The sequence below is a fragment of the Heterodontus francisci genome, chromosome 30, assembly GCF_036365525.1.
Source record: "Heterodontus francisci isolate sHetFra1 chromosome 30, sHetFra1.hap1, whole genome shotgun sequence".
Lineage (NCBI taxonomy): Eukaryota > Metazoa > Chordata > Chondrichthyes > Heterodontiformes > Heterodontidae > Heterodontus > Heterodontus francisci.
The window spans coordinates 25,053,606-25,067,787 of NC_090400.1; the positions used below are offsets into that span (position 1 = coordinate 25,053,606).

General features: G+C 42.2%; 1 protein-coding gene across 2 annotated transcripts in view; it reads right to left on the reverse strand.

Annotated features, from left to right (window-relative positions):
- Positions 1–2,627: 2,627 nt before the first annotated feature.
- LOC137346486 (caspase-1-like) overlaps positions 2,628–14,182 on the reverse strand; it is a 29,831-nt gene continuing 18,276 nt past the window's right edge. For both annotated transcript variants that reach the window (XM_068009948.1, XM_068009947.1), the window contains exons 5-9: positions 11,770–11,946; positions 9,695–9,929; positions 6,941–7,069; positions 4,603–4,712; positions 2,628–3,005 (exon numbers count right to left, since the gene is read on the reverse strand). In XM_068009948.1, coding sequence (XP_067866049.1) covers positions 2,913–3,005; positions 4,603–4,712; positions 6,941–7,069; positions 9,695–9,929; positions 11,770–11,946 — 744 coding nt within the window. In that variant the 3' untranslated portion in view covers positions 2,628–2,912. The remainder of the gene's footprint in view (positions 3,006–4,602; positions 4,713–6,940; positions 7,070–9,694; positions 9,930–11,769; positions 11,947–14,182) is intronic.

Consider the following 14,182-nt stretch of genomic DNA (forward strand, 5'->3'; position numbering starts at 1 on the left):
AACTGTCTTACTCCTGTTTGATTCAACAATTTAGGATTAAAATTTCCAACAGTGAGTGAATATCACTGAAGAGCGTACAATAGTAATAGGGTCTTCAGCACAGGGCAGCAATGCAAACACTGGCTCACCTCATCAAACAGGCAATGGCAGACCTCACTTCATGAGTGACCCTACACAAATGGGCATGGGCACGCACACAGGCAAAGTCTGGCAGTGACTGCCCTCTGCTGCCAAAACCTGGCATTGACACCGCCCCTGCTCTATTTCTCCAGCTGAAGAACTGTGAACTAAAGGATTTCTGCAGTGTCCTTACTGTCTTCAGTTAAATATTTCTCATGCACTTGCATTGTAAGTTGCATGTTGTACAGAGCCTTGCTCTGATCTCATCTGGAGTACTGCATTCAGTTTTGCACACCACACCTTAGGAAGGATACACTGGCCTTAGAGGGGGTGCGGTGGAGTTTCACCAGAATGACTCAGAGGGTTAAACATGAGGACAGGTTGCATAAACTGGCTGGTATTCCCTTGACTAAAGGAGATTGAAGGGTTTAAAATGTTAGAAGGATTTAATAAGGTACATATGGAGAAACTATTTGCTCTGGCTGGACAATCAAGAATATGGGGACATTTTTCCACACAAAGGGTTGTAAAAACCTGGAATTCTAACCCCCAAAGGACTATGGCTGCTGGGCCAATTGGAGCTTTCGGAATTGAGATGGATAGGTTTTTGTTACGCAAGGGTATCAAGAGATATGGAGCTAAAGGGAGTAAATGGAGTTCAGGTACAGACCGCCCACGGTATAACTGAACATAAGAAACGGGCAGGAGTAGAACATGCGGTGCCGCAAGCATGCTCCGCCATTCAATATGATCATGGCTGAACTTTTCCACCCTATCCCCATATCCCTTGATTACCTTATTGCCCAAAATCTATCAATCTCACTCATGAATATACTCATTGGCTGTGCATCAACAGCCCTCTGGGTTAGAGAATTTCAAAGATTCACAACTCTCTAAGTGAAGAATTCTCTCCTCATCTCAGTCGACCCTTTATCCTGAGACTATGACCCCAAATTCTAGACTCTCCAGCCAGGGAAATAGCTTCTCAGTATATACCTTGTCAAGCTCAATAAAAATTTTATACATTTCAATGAGATCACCTCTCATTCTTCTAAACTCCAGAGAATATAGGCTCATTCTACTCAATCTCTCCTCATAGGACAGACCTCTCATCCTAGGAATCAATCTATTGAACCTTTGTTGTACCCACTCTAAGGCAAGTATATCCTTCTTTGGACAAATGAATGGTAGAGCCGGCTTGAGTTGCTGAATGACCTACTCCATTTCCTATGATGTAGTGAGAGTACCAAGGTAGGGATTTCCTGGGAAGGAACAGAAATGTGTTTCTGCTGCTTCTTAAAGTGGGACCTGCATTTCCTGCCGGTAGCAAAGTTTGAAACTAGGCCTTTTCTGTTGGCTTTTGTGCTGAAAGGTGGCAAGAGACAGCTAATGGCTGAATGGCATTGGCAGCACAATGAGTGGGCCAAGGTGTGCTAAATTGTAGCAGTAAAAGTTGAAAGCTAATGAGGGCAAACAAATAAACATCCTGTTCCAAGTAAAACATTCCAGGAGACCAAGAAAAGAACAAATCCCCTCAAAAAGTCAGTCTTGATAGTTTTAAAGCTAGTATCTTCTCGAGGAGATAAATCAGATCGGAGTGGCCAGATCAACAGCAGAGGTTAGAAAAATGACCTTTGCCCTCTTGAGTTTGGATGGACTTTGGAAAACAGCACGTTCACAAATAGTAGATTTTCTCCGTCTGTTGAGTAAAGCAGCAGGTTTGATAGTTTGGCAGTGATATGTGCGAGAGTGTACAGAATGACATAAAATGACAATGCACTGATCTACTGTGACTCTGTTTGAGATTTAGTGAAGTAATAAAGTAATCTGCTAGCAAAGCAAGAAAAAGCACTAATTACATTAGCATGATGCATTTAGGATCATAAACATACTGGCACTTAGTGGGACCATCAAGGGAGGGAAGGGAGGGTGGGCATGACGTCCAGGTGAGGGGGAACCATGAAGTTGTAGGTTTTGCCAGCGGGGGTCCTCTGTGGGTTAGATGGCCCATGAAAAAGAGACACCCCCGCCATGCCCGCAGGGAGGGTGCCTCATTTTATGAGGCACACCCCCCCCCCCACACAGCTGGGTAGATCTCAGCGGCGGCATGAAGAGGCCCGTAAGTGGCCATTAATAATTGGCCATCTTTGGCCTATCCCACCTCGGCAAAAAAAAACAAAAATCGCTTGGCAACAACCCTCCGCCCCCGCCATGATTCTATGGCCCGCCCCCGTGCCTCCGCCCCCGCCATGATTCTATGGCCCGCCCCCGTGCCTCCGCCCCCGCCATGATTGTATGGGCACCCCCTGCCTCCGCCCCCGCCATGATTCTATGGGCACCCCCCTGCCTCCGCCCCCGCCATGATTCTATGGGCCCCCCCCTGCCTCCGACCCCGTCATGATTCTATGGGCACCCCCTGCCTCCGCCCCCGCCATGATTCTATGGGCCCCCCCCCCGCCTCCGACCCCGTCATGATTCTATGGGCACACCCTGCCTCCGCCCCCGCCATAATTCTATGGGCCCCCCCCTGCCTCCGACCCCGCCTCGGGAGGCACATAAAATCCTTTAGGAACCATTTATAATTTTCAGCTTATTCAACAAACCTCCTTCCCCATTGTCCTCTAACCCCTCCGCCCCAAGGAATGCTTTAAAAAATAATTCCCCAAATCCCTATGAATGTTCTGCTGTGGAAGTGGCAGATCTAAAGGAAACTTTGATTTCTGGGCATTCTCCGTAATTTTGCTGCTAGATTTAAGGTCAGACGTTGAGGTTCGCTTCTGGGAACCGATGTGCTAAATGCCAGGAAACAGGTAAAACTTCTTCAGCAGCGTGCTTCTCTCCTTCACAGGTAGTTGTCTGGTAAAGTTCTGGAATGACTGTTGGACCTGAAAGGGGAGAAGCCACACAGTTCCAGTTACCAACAGAGCCAGCCAACCTGTGGATGGGCTTCCCTCCAGCTTAGCATGGTACCACAACATAGTCCCCATTCCAAACGCTTCCCCATTCCTTATAGTAACTCTGATGCACATTTCCCACACCCCCCATCTTTTATCATCTTATTCTTAATTGTTCACATTTCTCCATTCTTACATTCACATTCCCCTTTCCTCATACTTTCCCAGTTCCTGCGCTTCTCCCATTTCTTGCTGTCACTCCACAATAATGTTGCTGTTTAAGTGTTGCACTTTTTTTTGTTAATGTAAGACTAAAGTTTGGTTATAGGATGAAACTGAAACCACAACTTGCTCACTCCGTGGAAGATCAGACATGTGAGGGATTCCACAGCAAACTGCTCTGTCTGGGTCTCCCAAACATAATATATAAGGGAAAACTTCAATTTTTAAAAAATAATTTGAACACTAAGGGTAGTTAGCCATTTTTATAAAGTCACATGAAAGCCATTATGATCATGTGCTGTCGTGGACGACTTGTGTGCATAATAGCAACTGTTTTCCATTTGTTTCACTGAAGCTGTTACTTACTCCAGAACTGCTTTGTTGCAGCAAAATTCCATATTACACACAGCTATAGACAGGCAGCATTGCAGTCAGGGGTGGACCATTAATTGTATATCAATTGTGTTTAATTATATGCAGGTGGAGGGCATTAACTGGGGTTTCACTTGAGCGCGCATAAAGGGACACTGACTGAAACTGTGGTGTGGCTCAGTTAGGAGGTGTATGCTTGTAATGTTTCACTCTGTAAATAAATGTTGGACTGAGTAAAGATTGCCTGCAGTACTAACCTTTACCAGCTGGCTTTCCGGAATATAACACAGACTAGCTCCAATGAAAGGGTGCGGGATTCTTTGGCATTCTCACAGTAAAAAGTGGGGTATTGTGTGCTGAGAATGCAGTGCCATTGGACCATTCTTGCAGGCACTCAGGAAATTTCATGATTTCCTATATAGCCATTCCACCCCTAATCACAGTTATTTATCTGTGGAACACAGAAATAACCTAAAAAGTTAAATACTAACTTTTATTACCTCCTAAAGCCATGTGATGCCTCACAGTAAGCAGGCTCATTTAATCGTTAATCAGCTAATTCCAGATTCTGGAGGGATCAGGTTTGAATATTGGACTCTGGAGATAGTAAAAGTTTATAGATAATTTCTTCAATAGTACTTTGGCTGGTATTCAATATAGGTTGGGCAGGGATTGGTTGTTGCAGGTTTGCACGTTTTCCTCCTCAAAGTGATCGGTCTGTCTCTACAATGCTGTTGATGGAGGGGAGATGGGGTGAGGAATGCTGAGGCAAGTCCAGGCACATCCACATGGGAGGGGAAACTAGAGAACATGCCACCTTTACCCACTCTTACCTAACTTCTTGGAAAGTGATTAGACAGCAGCATTGGCAGAGCCCATGAAGCAGGTATCTGCCCACCTTCTAGGGCAAGGAATTGTCCAAGGGCATGGGAGACCACTTTGCATCCCCTTGTAATTCCTTTAGTCCCTGCAAAAGCTATTCTCACTTCCTTACCTTGAAGAAAATCTCCTCGACATCACAGTTTGCTGCGTTTTGCCTCATTACATCAACCAAGTTCTGGATGAATATGCTTCCCTTTTGAACATGCCTAAGGGATACATTTTCTGCAAAGCAAAAGGACAACAGCATTAGTGGATAATGAAAAGAGGATTCCTGGACACCCGTAAGAGGGAAAGCAGCCACACCATTCAACTGGCCCCTGAATGATGCCACTTTCTATCTACTGTTCATATTATTGGTAAACCCATTAATCCTGTAGATTTAAAATCTCTCCATTTGTTGCTGGACTAGTACATTCATAACCCTTGATACAAGAACATCCAATAGTGCTTAAATAAGACGAGGCCCTCCAACCTGGACTGTCTGATACACCTAATGCAATTTTCAATGTCATGCACTTTCCCAACATATTCTGTCTCCTAAGGAAGATAACGTAACTCTAGGGGTAAATATATTTGAAATGTCTTTCTGATCTCTAAAAACAATTAAACAAAACTCTCAAGGTATCAATTTAATATTATATTTAATACTAAACAGCTCCATCCCATAAAAAGAAAAAGACTTGCATTTCTACAACACCTTTCACAGCCTCAGAGCATACAAAAGCCCTTTACAGCCAATTAAGTACATTTTAAAGTGTCATCACTGTTGTAAAGTAGGAAATGGAGGAGCCAATTTACACACAGCAAGGTCCCACAAACAGCAATGAGATAAATGATCAATAAAATGGCTTTAGTGATGTTCAAATAGTGCCATGAGGGGGCAGACAGGATCTCGGTTTAACATCTCTTCCAAAAGGCAACGTTCTGACAGTACAGCACTCCCTCAGAACTGCACTAACAAAGTGTCAGCTGATATTAGGTGCTGAAGTCCAGATAATCAGTTAATGATGTTGGTTGACAGACAAATATTGGCTGGGGCACCAGGGAGAACTCGTCTGCTCTTCTCTGAAAGAATGCCACGTGATCTATTAAGTTAACTTGAGAGAGTAGTCGGGAGTCTCAGCATCATTGTCATTACCACGGTCACTGACCTGAAACGTTAACTTTGCTTCTCTCCACAGATACTGCCAGACCTGCTGCGTATTTTCCAGCACTTTTTGTTTTTATTTCAGATTTCCAGCATCTGCAGTATTTTGCTTTTATTATATAACAAATGGGCATAAACAAATCTTAGCCCTTGGGCAGCACCACCCTCTCACATCCCTATCATTTATCTTGGATCCCTGCTATCTCTCTCGGATTTCTGTCTCTCAATAACAATGGCCTGTACTTATATAGCACTTTTAACATAATAAAAATAAAATGTCCCAAGACACTTAACAGGAGCATTATAAAACAAAATATGACACATAGCCACATAAGGAGATATTAGGGTAGATCACCAAAAGCTTAGTTAGAGGTACGTTTTAAGGAGGGTGTTAAAGGAAGAAAATGAGGTAGAGAGGCGGAGAAGTTTACGAAGGGAATTCTAGAGCTTAGGGCCTTGGCAGCTGAAGGCACAGCCACCAATGGTGCAGCAACTGAAATCGAGGATGTTCAAGAGGCCAGAACTATAGCAGCACAGATATCTTGGAGGTTTGTGGAACTGGAGGAGATTACAGAGACAGGGAGGTTCGAGGCCTTTGAAAACAAGGAGGAGAAGTTTAAAATCAAGGCGTTGCTTAAGTGGGAGCCAGTGTAGGTCAGCGAGTACGGGATGATAGATGAATGGGGCTTGGTACGAATAAGGTCACGAGCAGCAGAGTTTTGGATGATATCAAGTTTATGGAGGGTAGAATGTGGATGGCCGGCCAAGAGTGCATTAGAATAGTCAAGTTTAGATGTAACAAAGGAATGGATGAGGATTTCAGCAGTAGATAAGATGAGGCAGCGGCGGAATCGGGAGATGTTATGGAGGTAAAAATAGGTGGTCCTAATGATGGAATGGATTTGTGGTCGAAAGCTCATTTTGGGCTCAAATATGACACCAAGTTTGCGAACAGTCTGGTTCAGCATCAGAGAGTTGCCAGAAAGAGGAATGGAGTCAATGGCTAGGGAGTGGAGTTTGTGGCGCGGACTGGAGACGACTTCGGTCTTCCCAATATTTAACTGGAGGAAATTTCTGCTCTTCCAGGACTGGATTTTGGATGAGTAGTCTGATCATTTAAAGACAGTGGAGAGGTCAAGAGAGGTGATGGTGAAGTAGAGCTTTGTGTCATCAGCATACATGAGGAAAATGACGCTGTGTTTTCTTAATGACTGCACCATGTTAGACTATTCCCTGAAATGAACTGTCGGCCATGCTATTAAGAAGCAGAGCTTGTTTATGTTGATCTGAGATGCATAGTTACCTGGGGTGGTGGAGCAGAAACAGATAAAATCACTTTCTTTGTGTACTTGGTAAAAAGGACCTTCTTCTTCATAATCAGTGTAGGCCTCAGGAGTTGCAGAGTCACTAACATAGGCATGGCCAGGGTTTGCTGCAAAGAAACAGTGCAAATTACTGAAGGATGTTAACCCACTTCAATCACACAACACACAATTTATAACTGGTTGGTATTATTATATTTATTCTCAATTAATTTGTTTACAAAAAGAAACCAGACCAGATGCAACTCTAGTGATCATTTTATTGACTGACCACATTGCCTCATCTCAGTTTAATTAACATAACCTTCAATATGAAAACGGAGTGGAATTTTTGCAAAGGAAGCAATATAATTGAACCATTTTAGTCCATGATCAACAACGATGAAATTCTACTTGACAATCAATGCAAAATGGGCACCATCATAAATGAAAATCATTTGCAGCCTTGGAGATCAGTTCTGTAATTGCTATCTAATACAGAAAATAGTTTAGTACCAAGATTTCAAGCTTATCTCTGGATAGCATAAAAATCTGAAATTAAACTTTATTCTGTCATTCAGTTATGAATTCAACAAATTTAAGGATAAAAAAATTAGCAACAAAATATCTGGTATCACTGTCATCAGGCCCCCACCTGCCAAGAATGAGATATGTTAATTTTGCAAAGGGGCCACTCCCTCCTCCAATTTAATCCACGATGGACTTTTGATTACCAGACGTTGAAGGTGGAGAAGCTAGCATTCCAGGTTAATTGCTAAGATGGCCGAATACACAAAGAGACATGGTTAGACCAGTTTAGTCACATGACTAACTGGCTGTTAGAGTTTTTTGAATTTGAACTTGCCACAGAGTATTTTTTGAACTGAGCCAGTTTTGCTCCTGGACTGAGAACATCTCTCTCACCAGCTTCAGAATCCATTGAAGACATATGAACCCCGAGAGAGAAAAGTCTCCTACAGTGGACAAGATTTAAGAAGAATACTGGACCCCAACAAAAAGCAAGATCTACCTACAAGCAAGGGCTACAGTGAGCTTGAAGCATAGTAACAAAAACCCCTCTTCAGAGATTGCCTCAAACCTCTCCACTATTTTTCTTCTGCTCTTTTCTGCTTCTCTTTGCATTTGCGTATCGCGTATGCATGCTACCGTGGGGCGTGGCATGTATCCATTGGCGTTAACCAAATTAGATTTAAGTTTTAATAAATTTCACTTTTCTTCTTTAAACCTAAGAAAGTTTGTTTGTGCTCATTTCTTTGCCTTATAATTGGAAAGCAGTGAACAAGGATTCACCAAGGGAGAGCTCAAAACACAGTGTGTTTAAAAATTAAATCCTGTTACAATAAGACCAGGTGAAAGCTGAAAGAGACCCATAGACACCTTTCTCACCTGGTCGTAACAATCACATTTAGTGGAGGTTAATAAATACAGGAGTTGTTATTGACTATAATATACCCTGCATCTATTATTCTATAGAATCTACATGACAAATGGAGGAGGGCAATTTTCAGCAGTGCTTTCAAACACTAAAGATCCTCCAAGGCAGCAAGATGGAGCTGAAATGAGAGTGTAGCCTGCATTTAGTGCAATGTGTCATCTTTGTAAAGAAGTTGAAGTGCACTAGGAACAGCTACCTGGAGGCTCATTAACAGGCTGATTGCTACTTAAAATGTCTGCTAGTGCTCATTAAGAACGCTGTATGGTATTTTAGTGGCTAGCCCTTGTCCTAATGGCCTCTCCTAACAGCAACCAGTTGTCTGGGAGTATACAAGGCCTTGATGTGGATTTCAAGCACTACTTAAAGGGATACTCACCCTTTCATGTTCATTTGCTGCTGGAGATGTGAACAGGACCTCCAAAACACAACAGGAGGTTTTCTGGGACACTGTCAAGACTTCACCAACACTCTAGCAACATTTTTACCCAGAAATTCTATGAGGGCTTCACCTAAAAAGAGGGAGTGCTGTGCTACTCCACCTTTTTGGAGTCACCAGGAGAAAGGGAGTGCTTCCTTATGGGCATCTTGCTTGGGGAACCCTTAGTCTGGATGGGAAATGGGAAGGAGGAAATGAGGCTAGGAAGAGCAGCACCAGCTGCTGCAGGAGAGGGGGACAGGAGTGAGAGGAGGGTGAAGTACCTTCTTCCCCCCTGCAGGTACATTCCTCCTCCTCTGGACTTCCTCCACCAGGACCTCCAGTGCTGTGTCTGAGAACCTGTGCACCCCCTCCCTCAGTTCCCAAACCATTCTGTAAAATGTTGCTGCATGTTAGCCAGAGCACTCCACATCTTCAGTGGAACTGGGTGTGAGGAGCCCACATATACTGCTCCTAATAGGATAACTGCATCTAAGCAGCACTTGAGTTCTCGAACTGCAGGTGCCTGATTTAGCAACTAGAGACAAGTTCAAATTATGGTAATCAGCAATTAGGCCCAAAGCTGTGTGCTCATACCAGACTTTCAAACAGTGTCTTAGTGGCACAGTACCCACTTAATGCCTGTATTCAGCTTGGCCAACATAACTCTCTAGTCTTTTATTCCCTTTATTACAACCAGGAGCTGCTAATCTCTAAAATAAATACAGGGCCTGTTATTCTCTGGAATAATTATATGGTCTGCTGTTCTCTATAACATACTTAGGGGCTGCTATTCTCTATCATATACACCATCTCTGTTATTCCTTTTCATTCGCACAGTGTCTGAGCAGATTGTAAAAAAAAACGTTTTAAAGGGACACTCACTTCCACGACAGGCCTGGATGATGATAACTTTGGGTTTTCCTCTCAGTCCTTTGCAATTCTTGTTGTTTAAAATGTTAAAGACATTGTCAATGTGAAGAGTATCTTGCCTGTTCTCATTGTGATGTATGCCACAGATTTGATCTCTGAGCCCATGGGACATGAGAACCACAAAGGTGCTGTCAGACTGCATGTGCTCCTCTCGATTTGAAAATACAGTCAGTGCTTCCTTCATTCCCTGAAATACAATTCATGGTGTATCAGTACTTTTTGAACAAGACTAATGCATTCTGAAATCCACTGGATACTATTCATCATAAAAATACATTATTCATTCATTCAATTAAAATATTAACTTCTGAGGACCCATTCAATTCATAAATATGACTATTATGGAGTACTGACTACTGTAAACTCTTGCGCTCAGTACTCTATCAAGACATTTGGTAGATGAAGTGCAGGAATAAGCTGGTTCTATCTTGTGTCCCAAAAGAGAGTCTATTGCATGGATCATTTTTGCTCTGTATCTGGACAACAGGATTCTATGCAGTGCAGTTTTTCATGATTAGAAGTTTATGTAGCATAGGTTTACGCAGTGAGTATGTTGAGTGCTTAGTTACCCAAAGTGTGACAGTTATCGGATGTTCCCCAATGAAGTCCTGTCTACAACAATATGGGCCACGAGTTAACATAGTGACGGAAGGTATAGCTACTTGCTCTGTAGAACTGCATCTCAATTTAGCCATGTATTCTTCTACTGAAATTAGGCTGGTTGAGGGGAAATCATCTAACTGTCAGCAGACTGGGCTGCTGAAGTTTAGTGAAAAGCGTTATTTCTGGTATTACAAATATGGCTGCAGCTGTCAGTTCCAATGGTCTCAGATAAATTTAAATCATATTTCCTTCTTCTGCCTTGGAACTTACCAATAGCATGTATGAAGACTGTAAAACACCAGTTCTACAAATGTTTGCACTGTCTGAGTAAGGCCCCAAATAACCTCTGGAATGAGGTTTTAAGTGGTCAGTCACTGATACTGAAGTTATATACACAGCTTCTTGAGATATAAAAGATTGGCCATAACATTTAATGAATGTTCTCTGTTGGATCCATGTTCAAAAAGAATAACATTACTGATAACACTCTAGAATGTGGAACTATCTGTTGCTGTCGCAGGATGTGCACTAATCCCTTTGTATCTTTACTGCTGGAAGAATGGACTGGAGAGTCTGTGGAGAGAAATGTCTGACAGCTATATTATAATTTGTTGTTCAGTGGGAGATTCTGAGTGAATTCTACAAACTTCTCTCAATTTTAGTCTACATGATGCACAAAATCATACTCTGTAGATACCACACTCCATTCAAAATCCTCAGTTTTCAGCTCTCTATATTACTCTGCAAATTCGGATTATGCTGTCAAGATTGGCATCAGCATCCTTGTGGACTCAGATTCATACCTGTTGGCTCAGTAACTCTGCCCCCATATAGTAAATTCTCAACCGGTGAATCTGCTGGTAGGTCTTAGACACGGCTTTCCAATGTCATATTTGATCATAGATAAAACTTGCAATTATATTTTGGCTATGCAATAAAGTATTGCGTCACTGAATGTGATGGAATAAATTTTGCTGTATGGCATCAAGTGTCTTTGCTCCAGAATGCGGCTTTGTCGAGTCCTCACTAGCTGGGACGGAACTAGTATGACAGTGTGGATTCTGTGGAGCAGTTCATTCATAAATAAAAAGATTTTATCTATTCTGTAGAGCATAGGGTTATCAACAGCCTCTTATTGGTTCTCCTTGTGATTCTCTAAACTATAAGGTAACTCAACACAATGCAAGGGGACAAATAAAGTAATTAATCCTGAGTCAGTAAAGCCACCAAATCCACCCGAATAGATAATACAATTCAATCGTCTGACAAAGGACAACTGAAATGGCCTTTTCTGGTCTACAGGGGGCGACTTTGAGCGAAGGAAAGTCAGGACAATGTGGAATGCAGTCAAGCCAAATACAGAGGGAGATTTACTGTGAATGCTGAGCTGAAAAGAACATTCCAACATTAACCAAGAGCTTTACCTCTGCTGTTAAATTATTGTGCTTTTCCACTTCGTATCCAAAGCCATTCAGCAGTTTCTGCATTTGTTCTTCATCGACCTCTGCACCTCGCCTCTTCATGTTGGGATTCTCAAACTCAATGTTGTTGATCAGCAGGGCCAGGCGCTTCCTGGTGTGTTTTAGCAATATCTCATATACCTAGAAAAAAAGTTACAGCTGTGATTTTGGCCTTTAATAGTATTGAATTACTCATAGACATGGGAATAGAAACTACATCACAATCCAGCGACAATCTGATCAAGTAACCTAATCCAAAACAGAACAAATCCAGTCACAAAGCTCAAAAGATCTAACAAATTTGGCCCCACACCCCAAACATCTAAGCAATCCAACTACACATCCCAGATACTGAACCAGCCAGTCACATGAACCAAGCATCTAACCAATCCAGTCACGCACCCCGAGGATCAAACCAATTAAGTCATACATCCCAAACACCCAACCAATCCAACAATACACCTAAAACACGCAACCAATCAAGACACACAACTCAAATATCCAATCATTTCAGTCTCATACTGCAAACACCCAAACAATCAAGTCATACATCCCAAACACTAAACCTATCCAGCCACACATCCCAAACATGGAACCAATCCAGTCACATTACCCAAGTGTGCAGGTACAGGACTTCCTCTTGGATATACTAAGAAAAAGCTCAAAATCAGAAGGATCAAAGTTGTATAATGCTCTGTGTAAAGTCATTTGACAAATTGTTCATTGCATTGTTCCATGTATTTATTTAAGTTGTTTGTGTCTCATCAAATCATGCAAATTATAGCACAGAAGAAGGTACTTGTGCTGGCGCTAAATCTTCAACTGGGGCAACTGCTCTTATCTCATTTCTTGCCCTTTCCCCATCTCCTTTTATGGTTTTTCTTTTAAAGTATTCTTCCATTTTGTTTTAAGTGCTAGTACTCTTTCTACCTCAATAGCCACATGCAGTAAAGTATTTTGTGTTTTTTCTACTTAGTGTGGTATATAGGTTGTGTGTGGTGTATGAGTTATGCATCTCTCAAGTATTTAATGATTGGCTTTATGTAGCATCCGAAAGGCCTTAAGCTGCAGTGTGCACCAGCCTACAGCTCTACTTTGGGCACTAGAAATGAGCAAGTTAGCAGTCTGGGTGAAATTGAGGCAGTGCCTATGGCTGGTCCCAAGAGAAACAAATGTGTACATTTCATACAACCCTTTCTGAATTTAGGCTGTGCATACATACACACACACATCCATTAATAAGGCATGTCTCATCCATCTGCAGAACAGTAACACTTAAAAATAGTTGAGGTACATTTCAGCCACAAAAGTCAGTCTCCCACAGGCCATCCTTCACCAAAATAATTTTCAAGCTAGATAACAAAGGCTCTATCCAAAGGATTCACATACTGAGGCAACACATAATAGTTCAATGGCAAGTTTCATTTCTCACTCTGTGTGTGTTAACCCTACAGAGGAGTCTGAGAATAGTGAGGTCATGACTTTAGTGGCAACAACCCCAAATTGAACTCTGAGCAGACAAGCCAATATCCCGAAGAAGGGTCACTGACCCGAAACGTTAACTCTGCTTCTCTTTCCACAGATGCTGCCAGACCTGCTGAGTGATTCCAGCATTTCTTGTTTTTGTTCCCAACAGCAGAGCCAGGTTACTGTTTTTATGGGTTAAATATTGTGAGGAGCTGAATTTTCTTCCTGTCCAAACTATGAGGCCATATGGTGACTATGGGCAGGTATGGGTTGTCAGCTGTACAAGTGTGTGTGTGTGTGTGTGAGACCCAGAATATTTCTTTTCTTTTATTTCAATTTTCTTCCATAGTATTTGACACCTTGCTGGGATATACATCTATAGGTGTCAGATTCCCTTCAGTAAATTAACTAAATTGCCTTTTCTCATGTGTTGGGAGGATATTCAACTGTGGGACGCATCATAGCTCAGTCCAACCTGTCTTCACCCAACATTCACAAACAGACAATTTACAGCAAGGGTCACTGGATAATAACTAGAGAAGATTTATTATTTCTCCTCTGGTAACTCAAGGAGACTGAAACCTATTGTATCCTCACTATTGTTTCTCTGAAATCAGTTAACTCAGCAAAAGTCAGGAGACACACATGAGAATTTCTCATGGGCAACACACAAGCCACCTGCAGTACATATAAAACCACTGGAAAAAGCATCCTAGCTCTGCTTTGAGATTCAATGGACAGAGAAGGAGCTGACCAATGCATTTCTGCCAACAGACACATTTTATATGGCTCTATGGGCACCAGTCACCATTCTCGCTATGTGATCCCAGCCAGCTAATGTTGGTAGCTATTCAACCCTCTGCCACATCTAAATATATTTAGTAAAACAGTGAAAATAAACTGAGACACA